The 24,764-nt window shown below is 44.0% G+C and overlaps 2 protein-coding genes across 6 annotated transcripts in view; both read left to right on the forward strand.

Moving 5' to 3' along the window:
• The window catches only part of GRAMD1C (GRAM domain containing 1C), a 52,139-nt gene extending 37,929 nt beyond the window's left edge, over positions 1 to 14,210 (forward strand). For 4 of the 5 annotated variants that reach the window (XM_053935998.1, XM_053935994.1, XM_053935996.1 and 1 more), the window contains 9 exons: positions 4,377 to 4,523; positions 5,293 to 5,411; positions 6,472 to 6,614; positions 8,202 to 8,305; positions 8,996 to 9,175; positions 10,688 to 10,745; positions 11,241 to 11,351; positions 12,178 to 12,283; positions 14,001 to 14,210. In XM_053935998.1, coding sequence (XP_053791973.1) covers positions 4,377 to 4,523; positions 5,293 to 5,411; positions 6,472 to 6,614; positions 8,202 to 8,305; positions 8,996 to 9,175; positions 10,688 to 10,745; positions 11,241 to 11,351; positions 12,178 to 12,283; positions 14,001 to 14,078 — 1,046 coding nt within the window. In that variant the 3' untranslated portion in view covers positions 14,079 to 14,210. The remainder of the gene's footprint in view (positions 1 to 4,376; positions 4,524 to 5,292; positions 5,412 to 6,471; positions 6,615 to 8,201; positions 8,306 to 8,995; positions 9,176 to 10,687; positions 10,746 to 11,240; positions 11,352 to 12,177; positions 12,284 to 14,000) is intronic. The other variant, XM_053935995.1, reaches the window with a different exon arrangement.
• A 1,057-nt stretch (positions 14,211 to 15,267) lies between these two features.
• Positions 15,268 to 22,608, forward strand: ZDHHC23 (zinc finger DHHC-type palmitoyltransferase 23). The gene is made up of 4 exons (XM_053934180.1): positions 15,268 to 15,374; positions 15,600 to 16,295; positions 16,999 to 17,166; positions 17,969 to 22,608. The coding sequence occupies exons 1-4, from the start codon at positions 15,268 to 15,270 to the stop codon at positions 18,234 to 18,236; spliced, it is 1,239 nt and encodes a 412-aa protein (XP_053790155.1). The 3' UTR covers positions 18,237 to 22,608.
• Positions 22,609 to 24,764: the final 2,156 nt, after the last annotated feature.

Below are 24,764 nucleotides of genomic sequence, written 5' to 3' on the forward strand. Positions count from 1 at the left end.
CATGACAAACTTTTAGCTAAGCTAATCATTAATATCTGTGGCCTTAATTCTGAATTTCAGAAAACAGATTTTAGTTCAAGCACAGAATACATGTTTCCAACACAGGGCCAAGAGATCTTTATAATTTCCTCAAGGCTCTTTAGTATATAGGGTAGTTTGTTTGTTTGTTTTCAATGACTGTGTTCAGCAACATGAAATACTTCAAAGAAAGAAGGGGGAAGCAGGATATAGGGAAAACAATATTTTCTGCTAGAAGGCTCTACTGTATACTGGGAGATCACACACTTCTGTTCTCCTTGTGTAACATGACAGACTTACTGTGTTGTTGCTGTGTGTACTAATAAACACCTTAAATGTATGCTCCGCAGGAGAGCATAGCTGCCTGCACCATGGTGCTGCAAGATGGGCACAGCAGAGGCTTGACTGCTTGCAGGTAGTGGTATATAGGACATACAGTGTTTAAAATACAGGACAGTTGAAATTAGGTTCAGCCCTGTGTTAGTTGTCCCCCTCTTACCCCCCAGTACAACATTTTGGATATATATTCTATGTAAGGAAAAGTAGCCCTCTTATCTTATTGGCATGTTAATCAAAATACTAAAGGATATATTTTGTTGAAAAAAAATTATTTACTTGGGTGTTTGGAGGATATATGTTTAAGTCACCTGAAGGCAAAAAGTGGTGGGGATTTCTTATCTTGTGAACTGGAAAAAGCTAGCATTGTGACAATACTTAGTAGCTCTCCAAGATAATTCTGTACTTAAAGTATAGGAGAGTTCTCTGAAAATGGTTAATACTGCTGATACAGTCTTTAAATAGATGATGTCTAGAATATGTTCACTTCTAGGAATTGGTTTTATTCACTTGATTTCAGGTGTATTTGGTTAAAAGCTTCTACCTACATATCTTCCATGCAGCCTGTAATTTTTCCCCATCTTGAGCGATATAGAAATGTTCAACAGTGCCAAGATTTGCATACATACTTTTTAAAACTCCTGATCCACACCCATCTCTGTGGAGTGGAAAAATCAGCCTTCTTACTAATTTGTTTGATAGCCTCTGCTCTTACCGGTTCAGCTTTTTTAATTTGCTTATGGTATGTGTTTGGCTTTTTGCTGTTGGTTGTTGAGGGGAATTTTAATAACAATTTTCTTACTGCCCCTTCCACCCCCCCCCACCTTTTTTGTCTTTTTTTTTGCACTGCAGATGTCTTTAAGCCTCTACCATCTTTGCTGCATAATGGTATTATATTCAAACATTATTTCACAGCTTGCCTTGCAGTGATGAAAATGACCTTAGGAAGTGCAAGGCCGTAGTGGGGGAGGGAATAGACCTGCTGTCACTAGGCTGAGCCAGAACATGCTGGGTAATGTGTTTACTTCTGTGTTTTTGGGTCCCTCGGGATCCTTACCTAAAGTCAGAATAATCTCATGTTCTTTTAGCAGACAGCTCCAATTCAGCTATAAATGTAGTCGGGTTGAGAAAGTTAGTGTTGATAATTGTATGCTGCTGAGGGGTTAGAACAGCACTGAAAGTGAAGGAGTTAAACTGATATCTCTGTATTTGCACGAAACATTTTGTTAATAAAGAGCATTTGAAGCCAGTCTTAGGTAAAATGCTTCATGTTGCCCTGCTGTTGTGAAAAACAAAGGCAGATAGAGGTTTACCTGTGTAAAATGAAACACTAGACAAACATGCATCTTCACTTGTAGCAGAGATAAAGTGGTTAAAGCTGCTTGTTGTGTCCGAATTGCAAGTGTATAAAGTGTGTGCTTATTCATTGCTATGCTACTGTTTGTGGTCACTGCTTCATCTAGGATTTCTACAGATAAATTTTGAGAAGCCCCAGTGGAAGTGATTTGAAGCTTGTCAAGCTCTTGGTGTATCCTGCTACTTGGTGGAATGTGGAACAAATGTGGAACTTGCAGTGTTTATACCTACATGCACCTTCCAGACCCATTGTCCAAAGAGTTTACAGTTTTTCTGGAGAGCAGCTGTTTGAATCCTAGCATCTAAAGTAGCTGATGGGCCCAATATGTAAACCCAGGTTTAGCCTGGATTTTCTGATTACTGCTGTATGTGCTAACAACAAAAAAACCCCTTTGTTTCTTCCAAGAGCTGAGAAGGACTGTAAGCAGAAAACATATTTCTCAATAGATACTCGTGCACTTGTCACTTCATTGACTATTCCTTATTAGAGACATGACCATATAGAGCTAGTGTAGGTAAATAAATTAATGGGACATTTTGTATAGACCTGTGGGTGCTATTTCTTCAGACTCACTAGAAAGAGGACAGACTCAGAGTAACAGAGCTTAGTAGCAAGATCTGCACCTTAAAGTAATAAAGCATGGGCTTTGTCCATATCACAAATTGCCCGGCTTACCAAATTACCTTGTATCAGCAAAGAAATAGTAGCTGTCCTCAGGCATTTCAGGTGAACGTGAAGTTGAGTTGTTTAGCTCAGACTCACTGGGGCAGAGGTAACTTGTGTTATCTTGTGTTTGCCAAGACATATACAAATAGCTGACAAAGCTGATCTGATGCTTATCTGGTGGCTTGATCATGTGTCTGGATGTCTTTATTTTTTTTTTTTTTTAAAGTAGTAGCAGATTCCTTGGGCGTGTCAATGTCCAGCTGAGTAACACTCAACCACAGTAACTAGGTTTGAATTGCCTGGTAGCTGATGCTGTGCTAGCTGATGCACACTAGGCAGGGGAGATGTCAGCATCAGTATCTGAAATTTCCTGTCTCTTAGCAAAAGAGAGGATGTGGGGAGTGCACTCTGAGAGGAGAGATCTGTAATGTTGCGGTCGTGTTAAATTAGGTCAAACTTACAGTTCACTTGGCCTGCCTTTTGTTAGAGTTAGATTCAGTTAGGAGAGAAAATACAGTGAGCATAAGCTGAAAACTCAGGCTGAATTTCTGGCTTCCTTCAGAATGTTTCAGCACAGCAGAATTCATATTCTACGTGTAATGATTGTGTATTGACTGGTTAAATAGGCCTCTTGAAATGTGTGTTTGCTTTCTGTCCCATCTCATAATTGTGTGGAATTACAGTTGCATAAGCAGAACATGGCTTGGAGAGGAAGTCAATCTCTTGTGCAAGCACAAAAATACTCACACTTCACTTTTGGGGTCCTACTCTGAAGCCTGATGAGATCAAGGAGAGCTTTTTTGGAGGCAGATGTTCTAACAGGCTTCTAGCAGGCTAGGAGCTGTACTTGAGAGGGACTCTGCTTAGTCAGGACTGGGTTTCCTTGGGGACTGCTGTGGTTGTTCAGTTGGTGCATTTGCCTTATCAATACGGACTGCTACCAAGCCAGTAATGTTTTAAGTGCTGTAACCTTAGCCTGCAGGCAGCTTGTGAACTACAGTGTGATATTCAGGCTCCCTTTGCATTCGTGGTTGGCACTGACCTTTCCTAGCCCTGAGCATTCATTTGTATCAGTTGAAAGGTTGGCTATCCTGACTTGCGTCTGTCTACTGCAAGATTTGCTTTTGGGCTGCTTGTTTCATTTTAGTGGTGCTGGGGGTGGGGGGGGGATTGTTTGTCTTGCTGGTAATTATAGTTTAGGATTTACTTGTTTCTAAAGCATAAGCAGATTGAGTTGAGATTGGCACAGGAAACTGCTTGCCCTCCAGGATTATAGTTATATCCCTTATCTCTTGCAAGTGTGGCTGAGAAAACCACAAAGCTCTGAGTCATGCCAGCAACCACCAAGAAGCAGAAATAGCAAAGATCAGTGCTGCAGCCACAGAATGCCACTGAGGTGCTCGGTGGCTTGGAAATAGATGATGGCATTTGAGCGTCTTCGTGCATTTTTGGGGACTGCAAAATGGAGCAGGGTATCCCTTGTGTTCCTGTTCAATAGGTATGGACTGAAGAACTGTTTGGGAGTCTACCTGGTCCCTTAGACTGTGGACATTACAAGTATTACAAATGTTAAAAGCAGAATTCTGAAACCAGCCACAAGAAGAAAACTGTTATGGTTTTACTGTCCTTCTTTCTTGTCCTTTGTACAGTAGACACACATATTAATGAAAATTATGCTAACTTTCTTTCCCCAATGTTTCTTGCAGGATTAGTAAAATACTGAAGGCATAATTAAATGGATGGTACCTTTTGTTGTTAATTTATCAATTGGCACAGGAAAGTGGTGGTAGTGGTGTGTATTTGAGAATCAGCCCTGGAATTTGTTCCTGAAAGCAACCTACCTACCTACCAAACCATTTGCTGCTATCCTTACTGTGTTTCTGAGAGTGAGAAACAAATGCTGATGCAAGCTTGGAAAAGATTTAAGCTGTAATAAAGCCTAGAATGCTATCAAGGTTATGCATAATACTGTTCTTAATCTGATCTCTGTCTTTCTTAGCAGTGAAGGAGACTGTCTCTGACAATGATCTCTATGGAAGACTTTTTATAAACAGAGTTTTCCACATCACTGCAGACAAGATGTTTGAAATCCTTTTCACCAATTCTCACTTCATGCAGAGGTTTCTTAATTCCAGGAGTATAGTAGGTAATAAACTCTTCACCCTTCTGCCTGTTACAAGCTACCCTGAAAATTTTTACCTCTGAGAATTGTTAAATAGGTCTAAGTTGAATTTTAAGTTTTTCCTTGCTTTAAAATAATCTTAAAGCTTTAAAGTTTCACTATGAAAGAAGATATTTAAGCCTAGACTATTGTTTCCCTAGGTATGCACATTTTGGAGTAAAAATTTCATTGCAGTGCAACACAAAACTGCACCTTAATTGCCTGAATTTTGAGTAGGTTATTAACTTGATGCATTCTGGGGTATTTCTGATTACATTGTGTCCCAGAAATAGTGAAATTTATATGGCTGGTACACAGGCAAAAATCATTGCATCCTCCTAAACGATACTCACAGGCTTTAATTTTCTGGATGAGTAAATTTTATTCACTGAGACCGTAAGAACAGAAAATCAAGTCAAAAAGGGTAATATTTATTCAGTGTCAGCTGGGAAGGCAATGTGGCAAAAGCTTTTGATAATGCTAAATGAATCTGTTCAACTTTAAGCAAATGGGAAATGACATATTTTCATTTAATTGTTTACTCTTTTCTCCACCCTATTTCAGTAGAGTCAGGCTCAGCTATCCAGAGCCTCACTTTTTTTTATTAGCAGACTACATGAGTATGGTTTTTCCTGGAAAAACCCCACAATTAATTGGAACCAGTTTCGTGTCTTTCCCCCTACTCCTCTTCTCAAACTGTTAAGACATAAGACAGGTCATTTTTATGTGAGATTTTGCATAACTTCTCATCTAGATGCTGTATCAACCCCTTGGAATAGAGACTCCAATGGCAATCAGTTGAGGACTTTGACGTACACTGTAACGATTAACAATCCGCTCTGTGGGAAGTTCACAACTGCAACTGAAAAGCAGGTACTGTGTGCATGTGTGTGTTTGTCTGCTGCCCTTTAAAGCAAGGGACAGGTCAGTTCTATGGTCTGTCAGAGTTCTGTGAACTGAATGAGCATCTGCAGCTTAAACAAAGCATCTCTCAGGTGGCTTGCTGTGTCTCTCACCCTTAGAGAGACAATGCTTATTAAATGAGAGGGGCTTTCTACCTTTACAGATGGCTGTAAACTCCCATGAAACTTGTGGGGAAAAGTATTAACGTCTCTTAGGAACTGGGGGGTGAAAAGGTACAACTAAAGGATTTCAGTGTCCACTTCTGGCCTCCCCAGTATGAGAGGTGAAGAGCCTAACAAAGAGCCACTAAGATGATGAAGGGACTGGAGCACCCCATGTGAGAAATGGCAGAGAGCTGGAAATGTTCAGCCCAGAGAAGAGAAGACTCAGAGGCATCTTAAAATTTATAGAAGCATCTGAAGGAGGGTGCAAAAAATTCTGAGTAAGGCCACAGATTTCAGTGGTGCTTAGTGACAAGACCAGAGGTGATGGACACAAACTGAAACACAGATGATTCCTTCTGAATCACTTTTTCACTGTGTGGGTGACTGAGCAGTGGGACAGGTTGTCCACAGAGGTTGTGGTACCTCCTTCCTTGGAGGTATTGGAAAGCCACTTGGACATGGTCCTGGGCAACCAGTTCTAGATAGTCCTGCTTGAGTTCTTGGACAACACAAGCACCAGAGGTGCCTTCCAGTCTCAACTCTTTTGTAGTTCTGCTTTGGGAAAGGTCTCAAAGAAAAGCTGTGGTCGTGAGGCAGTGGCCAGCCTTGTATCTGGTATTTGAGGTGGCAGTGGGGAAGTCCTGATGCTGCCAATGTTGGCTCTAGCAGGAGGCATCTTCTCTTTTCCCACCCCACCTATACTTGACATTCTTAACTTGTTTTTATAGTGGTTCTTTAAGCTTTCTCTCTCCTTAAGTTCACTTGGAGTTGGTTGATCCAGCCTAAGAACTTGGGCTGAAAAGCAGGGGGGGGGAAATTTGTGTACCATGAATATACCTTCTTAATTTTATTTTCTTTTTTGATAGATCCTCCATAAGCAGAGCCAGAAAGGTCAGTCTTACCAGGTGGATGCTGAGGTGCTGACCCATGACGTGCCCTACCATGATTATTTCTACACTGTGAACAGATACTGCATCAGCCGCACATCCAGTCACAAGTGCCGGTTACGGTGAGCTTGTGTGCTGCACGGGGGGGGGAGGGCAGGAGCCAGGGCAGGGATGTTCTGAGTTGATGATCACTTAAAGATCTGCCAGCAGCACAGAGAATGTTGGCTTCTCTTCTGAAAAATAAGCTTAGTTTATTTCTTGTCACGTGTATGCTGTGCTTGGATCTCCTTAATGCAGTGAGAAATTAACTGAGATGTAACTCTGAGGTATGGAACTCATCTCCAAGACTGATCTGGGTCCTGACCAGTCTTGTGTTTTTGAGTGCAGCTATGTGAGTGGGAGAAATTGGAAAAAATTGAGATGCTTTATTAGAAGGTTTCCCAGACATCCTTGCTAAGGGCCTGTAGAGGAGAATGGTTTCACAGGAATGTGCAGGGAAATAGAATGTACTTCATTTTGCGATTGGGGTACTCAAGTGAACTCTATCTAGATATGGAATTTCCTCTCCCATTTGTTGAAAACATTGTAAGTGGTGCTGTCTTTAGTAAGAGCTTTTTTCTCAAACTTAATCAGTACTCAGGAAAGGTTAGCAAGCCTGGATTCTATTTTGGCTAATCTCAGGCAGTAAAACTACTGAAAACTCCCTCTCTTCTGGGAGATGGGAGGTCCTTGAAAGACTGCTTTGGATCTTTTTTGAGTGAATCACTGTTCTTCTTTGAGACCTAGACTTGTTTTTTCTGAGACATGTGACAGTGCTAGGATACAAGCAAAAACCTAGGTGCACACGGTGCACAGAGCATACATGTATAGAACAGATGGCACATGGTGATGTTACAGCTGGCCTTACTAAACTGTGTTTAAAATGGCTCAGAAACTCTATTTGAAAGGAGTTATTTTGTTGTACTGTACACAGTGGGCTTACATTGATTTGGAAGATTGCTTAAAAAGTTGAAAAAGGTGTATTCTAGGATGGTCAGTTGTCTTGACTGAAATCAAGGACTTCATCCTTTATGAATAGCTTTGCGATTCACTCACGATTGCGATTCCTTGCCTCTGAAGGATTCTTGTCCAATTCATTTTTATTCTGGAAGCAGTATTGATTAGCTTTACCTGAGGAATGCAAGTAATGCACAGTAGGAATGTAATTTTCCCCTCTGTCATGCTCACAGAAAGACAGATTTTAATTTCTGTCTACTCAGGGTAGGATTTGAGCACTTGATGTATGAGTTGTGATGAAGAATTTCACCTTCTGCTATTGTAGTGCCCATGTAATATACCATGTGTACACATACAAAGTAAAAATCATTACTTTATTATCTGGAAGCCTGAATCCAATTTTAAATGTGTGTTAAAATGAGAATGCTTCAGAGGGTGGAAATCATCTGGTAGTCTGAGTCTGAAGGAAAACATTCCAAAATGTTTCCCATAGTTTGCCATTTAGATTTTGATGCTTTAGCAAGAGATGTCTTTGCTACTGTCTGTCTCTTGCATTTTTTCAATGAAAGTGCTGCCCAGCTGGAGAACGATGGCAGTTCCAGTTGGTATTGCAGATTTTAGACATAAGCTGGAGGCTGCTTCTGATAAGAGATTTCTGCTATCACTGTGCTGCCTTGAAGAGCACTTTTCTATTATTGCATTCTGTTTTCTAGGGTTTCTGCAGAAGTGAAGTACAAAAAACAGCCTTGGGGCCTTGTCAAGTCTGTAATTGAGAAGAATACCTGGGGAGGAATACAGGAAAACTTCAAACAACTTGGTGAGGCATTTTTTTTCTGTGTGCTGGACTAAGCAGGCTACCTTTGCTATGTATGTTCTTGTGCCTCTCAAACCTGGCTCTTAGGAGAATGGCTTGAAAAAAAGGCAACACCTCAGCAGTCTTAAAGACAGATCTTCCTGTCATCAATGTTTCTGTCAGTTCCAGGGTATGAAAGAAGCCTTGTGGCTAACAAGGGGCTCTTGTATACCTGGCCATAATGGCTTTCAGAAGGAAATACAAGGAGCAGCAGGAAAGCTGTTATTCTCAACTGCATGTGCTTATCTCTAAGAATTTCCTTGACTGTGCATATGAGAAGAGAAGCAGTGGCACTTGGCAGGCTCCATGAATGTCTGTTCACAGCCTGGCCAGCCACTGCTGCAGGCTCACAGTCTAACACAATTTCTAGCCTCAGTCTAACAGTGTCTTGCAGTGCTCTTCCAACTGCTGTCTGGCATAGCATTGAACAATCCTGCCTGGGCTGAGTGTGTACCACCTCTGCAGAGTGTTCCAAGTGCCCTCTAGAAAATAGAACAGGGGTGGAGGTCAGGGTGTAGTTTGCCAATTACCTGCTTTAAGTTTGTGTGCTGGAAGGTGTGCTTGTTCCTCTCATTGTCACCTTGCATATCTCACAATTTGTCTTCAGCTTTGTTTTTGACAGTTTGGTAACCTTATTTTTTTTTTCCAATGTAGAATCAGATCTCCTAATGGAGGAATATGCAATTAATCAATCCATAGAAGACTCTGGGAAATTGCTTGCTCTGAGACGAAGGCGACGCACTTTACACCGAGGTTTGGCAGAATCACTTCCCAAACGCTCTTCCCAACATTCCTCTGGTGATATGGGAGTAGAGTCCCAGGGCAGCTTAATAGGTAGGAATTTTTTATATCAAGTGTTTTCCAAAAAGTATGTTAAAGAAAGCATAACTCTTAAAATAGTGCAAGAGTAGCACTTGTGTATATATTGCTCTTGTCTGTGATAGCAAATACTTTAACAAGTTCAAGCTTCTTCAAGTTTGCATAAAGTATATTTGGAGTATGCATGATCACTTTTATCATGAATATTTAATGAAATTAAGGCCAATATCACCTTCAGTTTTAAAACAAACAAAAATCAACCAAAATCTTAAATACTGTTCTGTATCTGCAAAGGTTTAAAAATGAGATTGGATCAGGGGAAAAAAAAACCTGATTCTTGTAAAGTTTCTGAAAAATTTCTTTTTTTCTTCAAATAACTACACACACAGGTCATGAGTTGATTGAACTTTGCCACTTGCCTCTTGGCCCTGTCATCTCAGTTTTGTTATTGATTTTTAATGTTAAGAAGTCTGTTTACCGTATGCTTCTGTAATTTCTGGGTCACTGAAGCATTTCTTGCAGTTCTACTGCCCTTAGGCACGACAGACTTGGCCACCAGCATATACAATGTTAGTTTCACCTAGAGAGATGAGGAACATCTGTGCACTAGTTTGCACCAGGGAATGGTGGATTCCGTGACAGAATTTGAATTATAAACAGTTGAAGTAAGAGCAAGTACACTTCCCTAAAGAGGGAGGCAACACTGAGTATAGATAGCACTGAGAGAATATTTGGATCAGCAGCGTGTGTAAAGGACTCTACCTATGTGACATTACTTCCTAATTACTTCATTTTGCTACTGTTGCTCCATTTGTCAGTTGAGCATGTCTCTGTGTACACTACAGCTTTTATGTATGTCTTTTGTGCAGGGCAGGATGTGCAAAATTAATTATATTTAAAGATCAGTGTGCCCACAGTGATAGGTGCTCAGTTTGCAGAGAATATGCACACTCTGTCCCTCAGTGTCTGATCCCTGTTGCCTGCTGAATAGCAGATGGCCTCTTGCAGGGCTGTTTTCAAGACAATAGATAAACCAGGTAGGGGTGTGGGACAAGTTACAAATGTAACTGACATTGGTTGTCAGAAAGATAAATGTGAGGAGGAGCACAAGCAGGAGAGAGGAGGGAGCCACTTTGCAGCCTGTCTGTGTTGTGTGTGACTAGCAGCACATAGGCATGGTAGTAATAGATGGACTGCAACCTTCTCAGGCTATTCAGGTTTAATGTGACCATGCCCCAGCATTGTGTTCTCCCCAGCACAGTGGGTAGGGGGAATTCTGATGGAAGAGCCTGACTCTGAGCCTGACTCTGAGCCTGACTCTGAGCCAGCTTCAGAGATGACTACAAAAATGCCTTGGTGAATGTTGGAGGTGATCCTGTGCACCTACATGACCTGATTTTGTTTTCTATCAGAAGTTATTGAGCTATTCTGTGTGGAGTGCTGTGCATTGACATGCATCTATCTGCAGACATCCTTTAGGAATGTTCTTTAGTACTTTTTAACCTCCTTCTCTTCCATGCCCTATAGGAAGGAAAAGAGATGCAGTAAGTAGGACCACCACCATCATTGTAGTAATGAGTGTCTTGTAAGTACTCACTTGCATTAAAGTGTTGCTTGGTCAAGCTCATCTTGGTTTTTATCTCTATTTGTTCCTCATTTACATGTTAAGATTGCATGTAGCATGGTAAACTAATTTGAGTGGAACATATGGGTATGAAAGGAGAATGGATTGACTTGGAAATGACATACAGGATGAAAATGCTGACTTGTCAAACTAGTCTGCCTTACAGGTTTTCTTAGGTCTGATCCTATTAAAAAATAAAGTCTAGCATCTGCTAATTCCTAAATTTAAAAGTTCCAAGAAGAGTTACTGTTGTTTGCCATTACCCAGCTTAATGGTAACTGCTAAGAATTGTTCAGATAGATACTCATTTTCAGTATAGTGCTGCCTTACACCTTTTTTCTCCCAGGATGCTGGGAGGATTCTGTTTCCTTAGCTATCTTTAGCTATGATCTTGTGTTTGTAGCATTGCAACTGAAATTCTTACAAAACTTGATTTTTGTTCTCTTCTATCTACAGTTTGCTGCTCTTGGTCTTGCTGAATATAACACTGTTCCTCAAACTCTCAAAGATAGAGCATGCAGCCCAGTCCCTTTATCATGTCCAGCTTCAGGAGGAAAGCTCTTTGAAGTAAGTTGAGTTCACAATCTTTGCTTGCTTTCTTCTTCAGCTTATGTAAGAATCGGATCTAAAGAAATAACTTGCCACTCAATTTCATTTTTTATAATTTTTCAGAAGTGGCTGGGGCTTGCTGTACTCCTGTGTTCTATGTTGAAATCCAGTGACATATCTGACTTCATCTTGCAGTAATAAATTTCTTCTTTGACAAGCTGTTTTGGGAGAAATATTAACCTTAGTTTGCATTTATCAGTCTGCTGTGACTCATCTTCTGTGAATATCATAGTGCTGATCACAGAACTGAAGCGTTCATCCTGTGTGAACCAGCATGTTCTCAAACGGAATGTTAAAGATTCATTTAGCTTTTTAGCTTCTCTCTGTGAGTCTCCTACATCTCCTCTCCTTCACAAACTTCCATGTTAGGTGCCTTTTCTACTCAGACACAGAAAGATGTTGCTTCCTCTTGAATACAGTATCAACAAAAACATTAAAAAAACATATCCTGATTTTGAGTGTGGAAGGGGTGTGGGGACCTCCCATAGTGACCATATCAGAACTGGTTAGAGCAACTTTCTTCCTAAGAAGGATCTGGCTCCCAGAAGTGTGGACCTTACACTGAAAACATAATGTGAGGACAGTTTTTTCTTGGTGGCTGTTGCCTGCAAAGGTCTGAGGTACTAGCTTCAAGAAAACAGGGATTGGAATTCAACTGCAGGCAGCTTTGTATGTAGCTTTTATAAGAGGATGCTTTGAGCAATGGTGGCAGAGAACAGTTGCTTTTAAAAAGGCATTGAGATGCTTGTTTCATGTTTCTGATGTAATCTCAAATCTTTTTCAGCGTATCCCCAGAAATTGTATCAAAAGAGGAGATGCCTCAATATGATAAGGAACAGGTTAAACATGTGAAGGGAGTTTTAAGAGACTCAATTGAAATGCTTGAGCAGGTAGGTCTGAAAATCTTTCCTGGCGATGTTCTTGTTTCTCAACAACTCAAGTTTTCTCCCTTGTATTATCAGCTTTTGTTTGATGTGGTCTGCTGCTAGATAAAGTTTTCTTGATCTGTTTTGCCCTAGGCTTGAGTTTAGTTAATAGGCAGTGCTTATGTTTCTGATGTTTTGGGTTGCTTTGGTTTTGAATTTGTTTCTTGGAGGGTTAGGGTTTTTTTGGTTGGTTGCTTTTTGTTTGGGTTGATCGGTTTGTTTGTTTGTGGGTGGGTTTGTTTTGTTTTGTTTTTTGTTGGTTTAGGTTGGTTTTTTTTTTTTAATTTGACTAAGATGCAAGTATTCATGTCAATTTTCTTAAACTTGTCAAGTGCTTAAGAGATGTGTTAATGCAATTCTGAATCATGACAAAGCAAAGACCTGGAGTATTTCAAAACAGATTCCCTTTTATAAGAACACTCTTATTAAGATTTGTGAAGTGTTTTCCCATTTTATTATGGTGTTTCTTCATTCAGGTTTATCATAGCATTTGCTCCTCACTACTCTTCTAGATACTGGCAAGAGCTTCACTTAGTGTTGGTATTAAGGGGTCACCTGATCTCCAGTGAAAAATAAATAAATTCTGCAGACCATATGTTTCTGAGAGGCTCCAGAGAAGATAATCCTCCTTCACAGTAACTTAAAATTTTAGGCTCTTGTATACTACAGACACACACACAAAAAGAAATATGTTAAATACTGTTGTGTCTCTTTGATCCTGAAGTCCATGACTGTTAAATCCTTACAGTCCCTAGGCTGAAATTTCAACTCGGTACCTGAAGGACAGTAAGATCATGCTTTAGTTTTTACTTACTACTCAGGAATACTCTGATTTTAACTTTTTTTATTATATCTTGCAATGTGATGGAATAAATTATTAGTTTAGGAAAGCTGAAGAGGGAGTTCATGTGTACCTTTCTGCATCGTTTGCTTTGTTCTTCCATGCACTAAAGGAGGTTAGAAAAAGAAGCCATTTTTTATACTCCTCGTTTAGAGGTGTCTCTGCATGCACAACTGCCATTAATCTATTAATTAACCACTTTGATCATAACTTGAAAAAGCCTAAGTGCTGGAAGTTTCACTTCAGAGACAAAATTTTCTGGTTTTCATGCCCTTTTTATTTTCTCTGCTTACTATCCAAACAATTCCTAATTCTGAAGTGTTAAGTGCTTTTTGAACACACAGTGTTAAAAAAGAAAAGTGAGAATTTAGCCACCTTTTTCATCCAGAATAACACTTTTTGTCTGGAAGTCCTGACACATCATAATGCTTGCTACCTTATGTTTTTTGAGGGTTGTCAATAATCTAAACATGTTTTATGCATCAAAATGCACTAGGCGGGCCAGGTAGTAAAAGAAAATTAATGTTGTTCTGCCATGTTCCTTGGAGTATTTGCACTGAACATTATCTGTGACTAAAAATGAGTGGGGTCGTTTATCTGCTGTGCTGTTGTCTGGTGAGGTGTTAAGACTTTGTCATCCTGGACTGTTAGTATTTATAAACTCCACAGAGTGTAGCTGTTAGGAGAGCACAGTAAGCCAACTGTTTATGGAAACAGGGAGGAGGAAATCACATGAAATGTTTACATGAAAAGGAGGAGGGAGACTTTATTTTCCTATCACTCACCCATGCAGGAGACTGACTTAAGTAATTGGTGGGGGGGCGGATTATATCTTCACAGCTGAAGATTTCCCTTTCCATGCTCCAAAGAAGCTTTGACCACTTGAACAGGACACAGAGCAGCAAGACTGAGAGTTAATAGCCACATCAGCTTTTAATTCAAGATATCGGAAGAACAGATGTGTGTGTGAGGACTTGTGGGGTAGGGACTGTAACTGTCTCCTCTGGACTCTTTACTGTTGCACAGAATAAAGGTTTGTGGAAGAAGTAAGTTGGGTTCTGCATTGCCATAGCTTGGCAGTGTTGTCTCTCCTGCCAGTCTTCTACCCTGGGGAGTCTCCATTCGAAACAGTGCAGAGCTCTTGGATCCATCCCAGGGTAAGTGAGTGAGGGCAGCTGTACTGCTGGTGAGTGGATCTGAACATTTCAGAGGGCGAAAAACACTCTCAGCAGGGAACTGGGCTCGTCTCTTACGAAATTGCAGCTTTTTATGTCAAGGTAGAAAATGACCATCAGTGAAGAGTGTTTTGGAGAAAAAAGAACGTTAGTGGATTCATAGCCACATAGGCTTTTTTTAGCCATGGGGACCTTGTGAGACAAGTCACCATCTTAAGGATGAATATGCCTAAGATTAATTAACAGGAAAGGGTTTGATATCTCTTGCATACTGCAAGCTTTGGCAGGCTGCCTTCTGCCATATGTTTCCAGCTCTCCGAGAGAAATTTCAGCCCTCGGTGTTTTCCCTCCATCAAGGGCTGTGCTTCAGCGTGGTGTGCCCACTGATGATGAAACTCCTTTTCGTGTGCTTCAAGCGTTTTCCAAGTAGGTTGAGGGAAAGAAGACGAATACAGAAAGAAAAGCCAAGAAAACGCAAGGGCCCCCTCCCTCGAAGCTGGGCCGTGTTAGGAGGGCAGCGCTAGCTCGGGCGGTGCAGAGCCCGTCGGGGAGTGGTGCAGAAACGGGTGTATGTGGCGTAGGGAGGAGGGTACAGGGTCGGTGCGGAGCTGTGCGGGGCGCAGCTTTCCCCTGTCCCGTGTCCAGCCCCGGGGAGCGGGGGCGGGCCGGCCGGGCCCCGCGGCCGCCACCTGTTGCGCTGCCCTTTTAAGGCAGGTGCCCCCGCGTGACGGCGGCGCCGCCCCCGCGCGCCCATTGGCGCGCGCCGCCGTCAGGTGGACGGTCCGGGCGGGGGCGCCGCCCCCCGCACACCTCGGGGCGCGTGCGGCCAATGGCGGGCGGGCGCTGCGGCGGGGGCGGGGCCGCGGGGCACCTGAGGCGGCGGCGCCGGCGGGAGCCGCTCCCGGCCCGGCGGGAGGGACGGGGCGGCGGCGATGGACGAGCCGCTCTGCTGCTGCGAGTACGTGGACCGGCGCGGCCGGCGCAACCACCTGGCGGCGTGCTGCTGCGACTGCGAGGAGCTGGACGACGGCTGCGACAGGTACCGACCGGCTCCGCGACCCCCGGGGGCCGCCGACTGCGGGACACTCTCCCGGCGGCGGCGTCCTCGCGGGGCCGCCGCCCTGAGGGCGGGGGAGCCGCGCCCCGCTTCCCGGGAAACTTATCGGTTGAGAGGGAAAGGGGAGGCGGCGGGAGCGGGACGGGGCAGGGGGCGGGAGCGCGGCTGTCCCGGTGCCAGCCGGCGCTGTGCTCCCCGCGCTCTCAGGTGGCTGACGTGCAAATCCCTGCCCCCGGGAGCGCTGGAGAGGATCGCCGACACTATCGCGGACCGGCTGCGGGTCCCCTGGTTCTCGGGGGCCGTGAAGATCAACGTCAGCCTCGTGCCGCCGCTCGTCCTGCTGCCCGTCTTCCTCCACGTTGCCGCCCTGCACTTCCTGCTGGGGCTCATCATCCTGACGTCCCTGCCCGTCGTGGTGCTGTGGTATTACTATCTCACCCACCGGAGGAAAGAACGGACTCTCTTCTTCTTGAGCCTGGGGCTCTTCTCCTTGGGATATATGTACTATGTGTTTCTCCGGGAGGTGGTTCCCCGGGGCCACGTGGAGTATTCCCAAGTGGTCACTCTCACGTGTGGGTTAATTCTTATGCTTGCAGCCCTGTCTCGAGCCAAGAAGGACCCTGGCTACCTTCCCATCCCAGCAGGCAACGAGAAGCCATCGCACCAGGGTTTGCCCAACGAGAGTATTAGAGGGAGCTCTAGTGGGCTCCATGGCGTCTCAGGTGCTGCCAGCAGTCGTGCTGTGAATGGGAAGGCTAAAGGTTATTGCAGGATGTCAGCTGAGCAGCCAGCAGGTGTGAAGAAGGACTGGTGCACTAAATGCCAGCTGGTTAGGCCAGCCCGAGCAGGGCACTGCCGGCTTTGTGGCAGGTGTGTGAGGAGATTGGACCATCACTGTGTCTGGTAGGTTTTGCACTGCTGAGGCTCCCTGTGTTCTGAGTTCCCTCCTTTTTAAAGTAAGCTTCTTTTTTTACAGTCCCTGGCAAATAGAGTTGCTTTCGCTATGTACAAGACCTTATGACACTCTTTAAATACAAAAAGCTTTGTATTTATCCTTTAAAAGAACAGTTAGAATAACTGTTTATTCTAAGTGGGTTGACCTGATGGCTGAAAGTTTCTACAGCATACTTCAGAATTGCTTCTTCTCTACTGTTTTTCATCAGTTTGGGATTGTATTTTGTGTGGGTTTTCTTGAATGTGTTTTTTTTTTTTCTTGAGACTTGGTCTGTGGAGCACTACTAAACCTGCAGTAAGTTGCATTAGTGCTCTCCTGGGGTAAGGGAACCTAAAGCTGCCTTTTGGGTGTGCCTGTGGTGCTGGAACCAAGGGGCAGTGAGATGTAACGTGTCTCAGCAAAGGATACTACGCCTGCTAAAAACTTGATGCAAACCGTCTGCTGCTGTTACCCTACAGGTCTATTGTCTTGTGTTTGTAACCTTTATATAGAAAGTTACAAAATTTCTTTGAACATTTTTCAAAGTTCTTAGCCTGTGTCAACTGGAAGCACCTTGGAAATCAGGTTCTCTGACAGCTGGGGGAGGGAGAAGAAATATAAGACAGTTTCTTTTCTTTTTTAAGCAAAGTAATATTTTCTTTCCTTTTGGAGGATTAACAGCTGTGTAGGGGAGCAGAACCATCAAGCTTTCATCCTTGCACTCTCCTTCTTCACGCTCACCTCTGTGTATGGGATTACCTTGACCCTGCACACCATCTGTAGGGGCCGAACTCCGTTTGTAGCATTGTTCTACTGCCCCGGGGCCTATTCTGACTACAGGTGAGATGTCTGTCTGGGAGAGCTGGGGTGGGAGCAGGCTGGCTCAGGCAGCTTAGTTCCTGTTCTCGTTCTGCTGGCTGTCAGACCTGAATGCAAAGCACTCCCTAAAAAAACTCTGGAAAGCAAAGATGCATTTCTGCTTTTGCCAAGGTGGGCAGCCTGAGACTTGGAGAGAGCTCACTATTTATTTGGAAAAAGTTGAAGGAGCTAGGATTTGAAGTATTGATTGTGTTATGTATAGATGTACTTTTATATATGTATGCCCCCCTGATGCAGGTAATGGTCTGACAGCCTGGAATCCACACGCTCTCTCTCCCTCTCATTCCTTTCTATTTATCTAGTGACTGTCCTCCAGGTTATCTGCCTAGAACATGCTCTGTCTGGCAGTGAAGGTGGTGGGAGCTGTTGGGCATGAGTTCAGAGACAGAGATGGGCAGAGTACTGCTAGTACTCAAGTGACTCTTTCTTCATCTATTCCATCTCATGACTTCTAGAATGAGAGCATCCTGGGGTCCTTAAATAAGGCCTGAGTACCATTACAACAGGAAGAGTAAAGAGCTAGGTTGTGTGACAGCAATGTGCAAGAGTAGCTCTGCTAGCAGTAAAAGCTCTCATTAAGTAAACCGTGAAGCTTTAATTTTGAGAAAGCCTTTAAGGATTATCTGATGAAAGCAGCAAAGTGAGATCACTGTGGCAGATGTAGACAGGGATTTGAAAGGATAGTGATTACCAGGGAAAGTCACTTTAAAGCAGCTGCTCCAGTACTAAATGGCTTCCTTCCCATCTTTTTCCCTGCTGCCAGCTCTGCTCTGTCGTTCACCTGTGTATGGTACTGTGCCATTGTAACAACTGGCATGGGATACATCCTCCTTATCCAGTTGTTGAACATCAGCTACAACGTGACTGAGAGGGAAGCTCGGCTGGCTCTGCGGGACAACACCGGGCGCAGACTGCTGGGCGGGTTAGTGATAGACACTGGCCAGTATAACAGGGGACTCCTGTGCAACTGGGGCCACTTCCTGAGCCTCCAGTCTTCTCCTCCACAGCACTCTGCTGAGGACATCGTGTGACACCCCTCTTTCTGCAGATGGTATTGTCATGGCTCACTGACTTTGTTTAGCAGGGGAGCAGCCCCTCCCACCAGGACTCCTCCTTACACAACATTTCCTCGTGATCATTATGTGGGCTATCCCCTCACTGAGGACAGCAGATGTTTTCCCCAGTGGAATGGTTCTTCACATGCTGTCAGCCAGCAATAGGATGCAGAAAGCAGTAAGCCATATGTGCAGGTGGGGAGAGGAGGAGCCTGCTGCCTTTTTCCACCGTGGGAAACAGTGAGAAGAGCACAAGGTTTTGAGAACTTGAGTTTTCTTTAGATGTGAATACTGGCATCAGGAGGAACCTGCTGCTGGGCTTCAGAGAGTGCACTGGTTCCTGCAAAGGTTAAGGAATCCCTGGGTTTGAACCTATGTGTGGCATTTTGGAGATATCAGAAGAGTGAACTTTGGATACAGATAACAGATGGACCCCTACAGAAACCAGGCTCTTTGGCTAAAAGAGACTGTCTAGGCAGTCACTGGGCAGTGCTCTCCTCTCTGGTGCATTTATTTATTTATTTTTACTATCTCTGATTCCATCCAGCTGTGTACATGCTTCTATTTAAGTGCCTTTGTGAGCTACGTTCCTGTAGGACTTTGTAAGATCCTTTCACCTCTTGTCCCCTAAAGTTGTTATTCCATCCCTCTCTGTTTAAATGAGTGAAAAGAGATCCCATTATTCTTTCTCCAAGCTGGATCTGTATTGGTTTGAAGGCTTTGCTCATCTCCCTCAGTGTTTCTGCTCTGATTATGGGTTGTGACATGTGACAGCAGGTAAATACACCAAGTAAGGAGTTTTGACGTGACAGTGAACTTTGAGGGCAAAGCAAGAGTGCTGTCTGTCTGGTATTACTGTAGCTTTATGGAAATTACCTTCATCCTATGTCTAAGGGAGAAGGGAGTCTGTGGGAGAGTAGGCAATTCTGCTAGCAGCATGTTTGGTAGGTAGCATCTTGGTTGTGTTGCTGTTAGCACAGTGATCTTGTCTCCTCTCAACCTGGTTACTGTGGAGTTGCCTGACTGTAGATCTGATTTCTCGAGCCGAGGAACAGATCAACCCTAAGGTACATAGGGAGAGGTAGAGGATGTGTTGGAGGTGTTTGTTTTTTGGGATAGATGACCTGTACTGGCAAGTAAATGAACCTGTTAAAATGTGCTCTACAAGAGGACCATTTTTTCCTCATCAGCCTGCAGCTGTATTATGGCCTGGACTTGAGCTTCAGCCAAAATAACAAGGTTTTGGTGGCAGTTGTTTCTGTATTTCATGGGTGAGATTTTTTGTTTTAAACCCTTTTTATGTATGCTGTTGGTCCTGCAGTAATAGAAAAGGTCTGGCTGGAAGAGCTTGGGACCATGGCACAAGAATTACAGATTGGGCCTAAGGTGCAAAAGCAGAGGTAGAACTTTGTCCTAGCTATGACGTTTTCAGATATGTGCAGCATGTGGGGGTCATGCCTGCCCCTGAGTGCACAGGCATGGCAGGCAGCTGGGGGATGTTGGGCAAGTGATGCACATTCACTGTGCTGGTGTGCAGTAGCTTTGAAGAATAACATGGATGGTGCATGGTGCCAAAAGAGAGCAGGGTTGGGGCTGTCCCTTGGGATCCCTGCCATATTTGTTGTGAGTGCTCCTCATGATATGTCCCAGTTTAAGGTAAAGACTGTGTCACTCTTTGCGCTGTTTTGTTTCCTCAAGTAGCACATTTTATAACCAGAAGATAATTGAGGAGCAGCTGCATTTGGAATGTGGCTGTACAGTCACTGAGTTTCCCTTATTTCTTCTTGCCCCTTTTCATCCAGTGAGCAGTTCTTTATAAGGAGGTAAAGGGACAGCTCTTTTGCTTCCTACCTCTAACCAAGCACAGTAGAAGGTTCTGACCATTTTCTTGACCCTAGTGTGAATAAAAAAGTGCCCAGCTGGACTGTGCAAAGTGTTCCTTTATGACCTTCCGTTTGGAGCTTGAATCTTAGCAGTTCAAATTGAGACAAAGTTGCTTCCACTTGAATTGGCTGTAAATGTTTCCATGGCACATACCTATTTTGTGATGCCTGTTGAGATGATGTCAAGCTTGGCAACCCTGGAGATAAGGATGCTGTGGGCTAGCAGGATCTTCTTAGATCTTATCCTGCTGGCACTGAGGAAGATAAAGGCAGAAGGACTTCCTGGGCTAAATGAACCCCTGCAGTGGACACAGCCAATTTGTCCATCCCTGTGTGCTGCATGCACAGGAATCAATCATTCACCCACAGGCTGAACAAGCTTTGGGCGCTTTTGCAGGCTTGAGATAAGTGATTTCTCAGAGTCCTGCTACTCCTGGCTGGGAGAAAGCAGGGCAGATCACAGGGCACTTCCCTGGCAGTGCTCACTTCCCTGTGGTGCTTGCTCCCACAGGCAGAGATTGGTTGCACCTTTGCAGCCTGTATGTCACTGGAGGCTTGTCTCTTAGTGAGTGGGAGGTTTCATCTGAACTGCTTACACTGAGACTCTCTCGGTTCTTCTCCCAGGCAATGTGGAATTTGGAGTGCAGATTAGGAGCAAAGGACCTGAGACTAATGTAACCATTTCATACCTTGGTCAAACATGCTCCAGTAGAGTGGGGGCAAAGTGCTGAAGTAAATTTCATTTTTTGCACTGGCTCCAGGGGGAACTGAAACCATTCAGGGCACTAAAGGGTTGCAAGGATGGAGTTTTTTTCTAGGAGAAAAATGCAGTGTTGGTTCCTCAGTGAATAGGAGGTTCAGGTGGCTGTAATCTGCACATTAATGGTGACTGTTTCTTTAACGGCATGGCATTAGTTTACCTCTTCTTCCTGATAGGATTTGCTTTTTGAATGCTTTGGGAGATGAGAAGTATAAAGTAATAGGATATTTGAAAGGCATCTAAATGGGCGAAAGAGTTTCAATCCCTTCAGATGCATATGTGGGAGCTCTCCTTTTAACATCCCTGAGGATTAGCAAGAAACCCTTGGAGGGTAATGCTGCCTTTCCAGTTATTGCAAGGACAAACTGTTGTGATCTGGTGTGCTCAGGAACAGTTTCTTCTCTGAGTAATTTCCTGCTGAGCTTGGTACTGACCATGCTGGTAGAAGAATGTTAAAATCGAGGCATACAGAGTCAGTCCTTGGGCTCCCCTGTGTTAGTAGCTGCCTAGATCCATGCTGCCTGGGGGTTGGAACAGTGGGAGCAGCCTGGATGTGACAGGGCACTTGTGGGTTGCGTGTGGCCTTCAGGCAAGGACCAGTGTCTCACCTGTAAAGCTGTATGCCTGGCAGTGCAGAAAACAGTACCCTGCTGGCTCTTGAAAGTTCTCCCTGAGTGTGAAGAGAGGTCCTAAAGCTGATCAAGAGCAGGGAAGGATTTTGATAATAGCCACCTTTGATGTTTTTTCACCCAGAATTCGGAAGTTAGTTTATCTTGCTTTACCCGTGACCTTTTAAGAGGCATTTGTTGTTTCACAAATAGTGTGGACTTCTGCAGACCAGGCAGCTCTTAGGGGGCCAGGGTTCTGGTTTTGCTGGTGTTGTAGTGTTACCCCTTCAGTGCCCAAATGCCATCACCCCACTGTTTGGTGTCTGTAGTAGGAGCAGTGCACCATTAGATACACCCTGTAAGCAGTGGCTTGGCACTCTTTAACTGTGTCTTCCTGCATTGTGCTTTTTTTGTAGGGGAGTCACAGGTCCCCACGTTGACTGTTTCTCCATTTAACTTGTCCTCAAATGACGAAAGTCACTGGTGAGCCTGAGCTGGTGCTGCTTGTGACTCCTAATCACATTTCAGCCTTCATGCTATGATGGTGCTTTTTTCCCCCCTTCAAAGTAGGTTGCTTTCAAGTGTCTTAATGAAACCATTTGCTGTAAAATTTCTTCTGAAGATAAAATGGATACTGCCTCACTGCCTAATGTCTTAATAATGTGCTTGGTTTTTTCCTCCTATATGAATGTATATTGCCTCATTAGGGCAGGAAGCATGTGTGATTATGGATGTGTTTTCCTGTATTCCTTTCAATGAAAAATTCTACAGTTACTTAGGACTTTTTTTTTGCCACTACCAGGATGCTTCTGCAGCAAAAATCTGTAGACAGGTGAGGTTCTTTCTGAAATGTGGGAATTCAGCCTCCCAAGATCTTGTCTTTATGGAATTCCTCTACTGATAATGTGAAGAGTGATGGGCTCTGGAAGAAAGTGGAAAGTATTTTTTTTTTTAACCTGAACTTTAGGAAGAAACTTTGTGAAACATTTGTGAGCTTTTTTGAAGAGACTGATGTGTCTATGTTTGTGTCCATTTTGCATCATGTTCAGTGTTTCCAAGTGGATATCAAATGAATCAAAATAAATTAATGGAAAGGATCTGTGGAGTGGCCTCTTGATTTATGCTGACACATGCAGGCAAACTGAATGATCAAAAGCTCCCACTATCTCATGGCTATTCAGCTGTGAGCTGGACTTGGGAATAAGAGAGCAACAGGCTAGGGAAAACTTGGGAAACAAATGTTCTTCCAGTTCTGCAAAAGTTGACCTTTGGGTTTGTTGGTAGTGAGATGAGAGATCTGCTGGCAGTTCTCAGCATCCTAGAAACATTCCCTCATGGTAGCAATTTGAATGGGGATCTTTCATCCTATGAGCAATGCAGTATCAGTCTCTGAGCAGGTTCCTGGCCTTTTTATCCTGTGTCTTGCTTTCCCCCTGACACCTGCCCAAATAATACACCCAGATCCCCAAAAAGGAACAATCTCTTGCTTTAAACCCTTTTCTAAGCCATATTTGGAAATTACATGGAGCTCCTTGTAGATAGTGGGAAGAGATACAATGTTTAATTCTGGTGGTATCTTGAGACAGCTGCTCAAAGTCAAAATAACTTTTAATGAGTAGACACACAGGTCCCTTTGATTGTTCCAGAGCTTTCCTTTGATTTGCCTAGGTGGTACTTCTGTCTGCTGTTCAGCTGTTTGTTTGAAGATAACTTTGCACTGCTGACAACAAGAACCTTCCAGCAGGGTTTTAGTTGGATGAGACTGGTGTTTGCAGAAGGTTGTTACACTTGGACACCCAAGCATGACCAACTTTGTTAACTCCAGTGCTGTTGATGGGGACACATGAAACTTCGTCTCTCCCTAGCTTTTATTTTTTCCCCTGTTGTGGCTGGCTGTGCTGGCCCTGCAGAGCAGGGCCATGCCTGGAGTGGCAGCTCCTGTGCTGGGAAGGCCAAGGTGCACTGCTGGGGCAGGTGCCCGTAATGGATAACAGGTCTGCAAAGATGTGGGCTGTGGATCACACTGCAGAGGTCCATGGACTCCTCCCAGACTAACTGTTGTTCCTCCCTGCCTAGGGGGAGGAGAGGAAATGGTTTAATATTTCAGGTACCCTTTCAGATCCAGTTTGTGCATGGCCCGGGGGACTTGGAAGTGACTGGTGTACAGATTTAATGAGAAGATGGTATTTCTGTAGTTAAGGTTTTTGGGAAAAAAAAACCACTGTAGGGCAGGGGTGTTGGTAGAGGATGGGAAGTTTGCAATTAATTCAAGGTTTTGTATTTGCTGTTGTACTGCAGTAAAAGTCCTCCCCCCACCCTGTGCAGGAGAACGAAAGCTGTGCAGCCACCCCCCTCTCTTGCTAAGAAAAGCAAGGAGCTGACAGGCAGGAGTGTGCCTGAGTTGTGAGTGTGGGCTGATGACCAGCATTAAGGCACTGACATCTGCATCTAGCCAAGTGTTGGAGCAGGAGGAATGCTCTGGCACAGCTGCAGGCTGAAGCTGTTTCCTTGGTCTGACAAACTCTCAGTCACCCTCCTGTGGGAGCCTCAATTTGCAAAACACCAACACTGTGCCAGGGATTTTAGGGGTATCCTGTGCATCATCTGGCATGGCCTTGCTTCTGCCAAGGAGGGTATAAGTTGTTTCAGCCAAGTGTGGATCAATAGGGAAGTCAAGGGGCTTCTCATCTCCCTTTTGATTTAGACCATGTTCAGTATGAATTTGCCTGATCCCTGAACATCTTCCTTAACCCTCAGCTGGAGCTAGTTGAGGCTTCAGCTCCATGCTTGCACTGGCAGTAGGCAGGGCTGTCAAAGCACACCTGAATCTTCTTTTGGCTTCTTGCTGCTGCGGCTGTCCAACCAGAGTGTCTTGTCAGGAGACTCTTTCAAAGCTACTAGGAATAGAAGGAAACCCTGGAAGGTAAGAGTATTGGAAACAAAGGGCAGTTTCCAAAGTGTTGACGGTACTTCAAGTTCTTTGGAGGCAACTAAGCCCCACATAGGCAACATTATTTTCATGGATGCTGAGTGGGCACTGAGATAAGTGGGAGCTGTGGGCTCTGAGGACAAAATGTGCATTGCTGGGGAAAGATCTGCAGTTCAGTAAACTAGATAACACCCCTGAGTAGCCAGAGTGCCAAGCCACCTTTTTAGCTGTGCAAGATGTAAATTCAACACCTACCCAGCTTGTTACTAGGGTTAATTCCAGGCTGCATGTGGGCACATCCATGCTCCTGCTACAAACGCCTGT

This window comes from Vidua chalybeata, chromosome 2 (assembly GCF_026979565.1).
Source record: "Vidua chalybeata isolate OUT-0048 chromosome 2, bVidCha1 merged haplotype, whole genome shotgun sequence".
Lineage (NCBI taxonomy): Eukaryota > Metazoa > Chordata > Aves > Passeriformes > Viduidae > Vidua > Vidua chalybeata.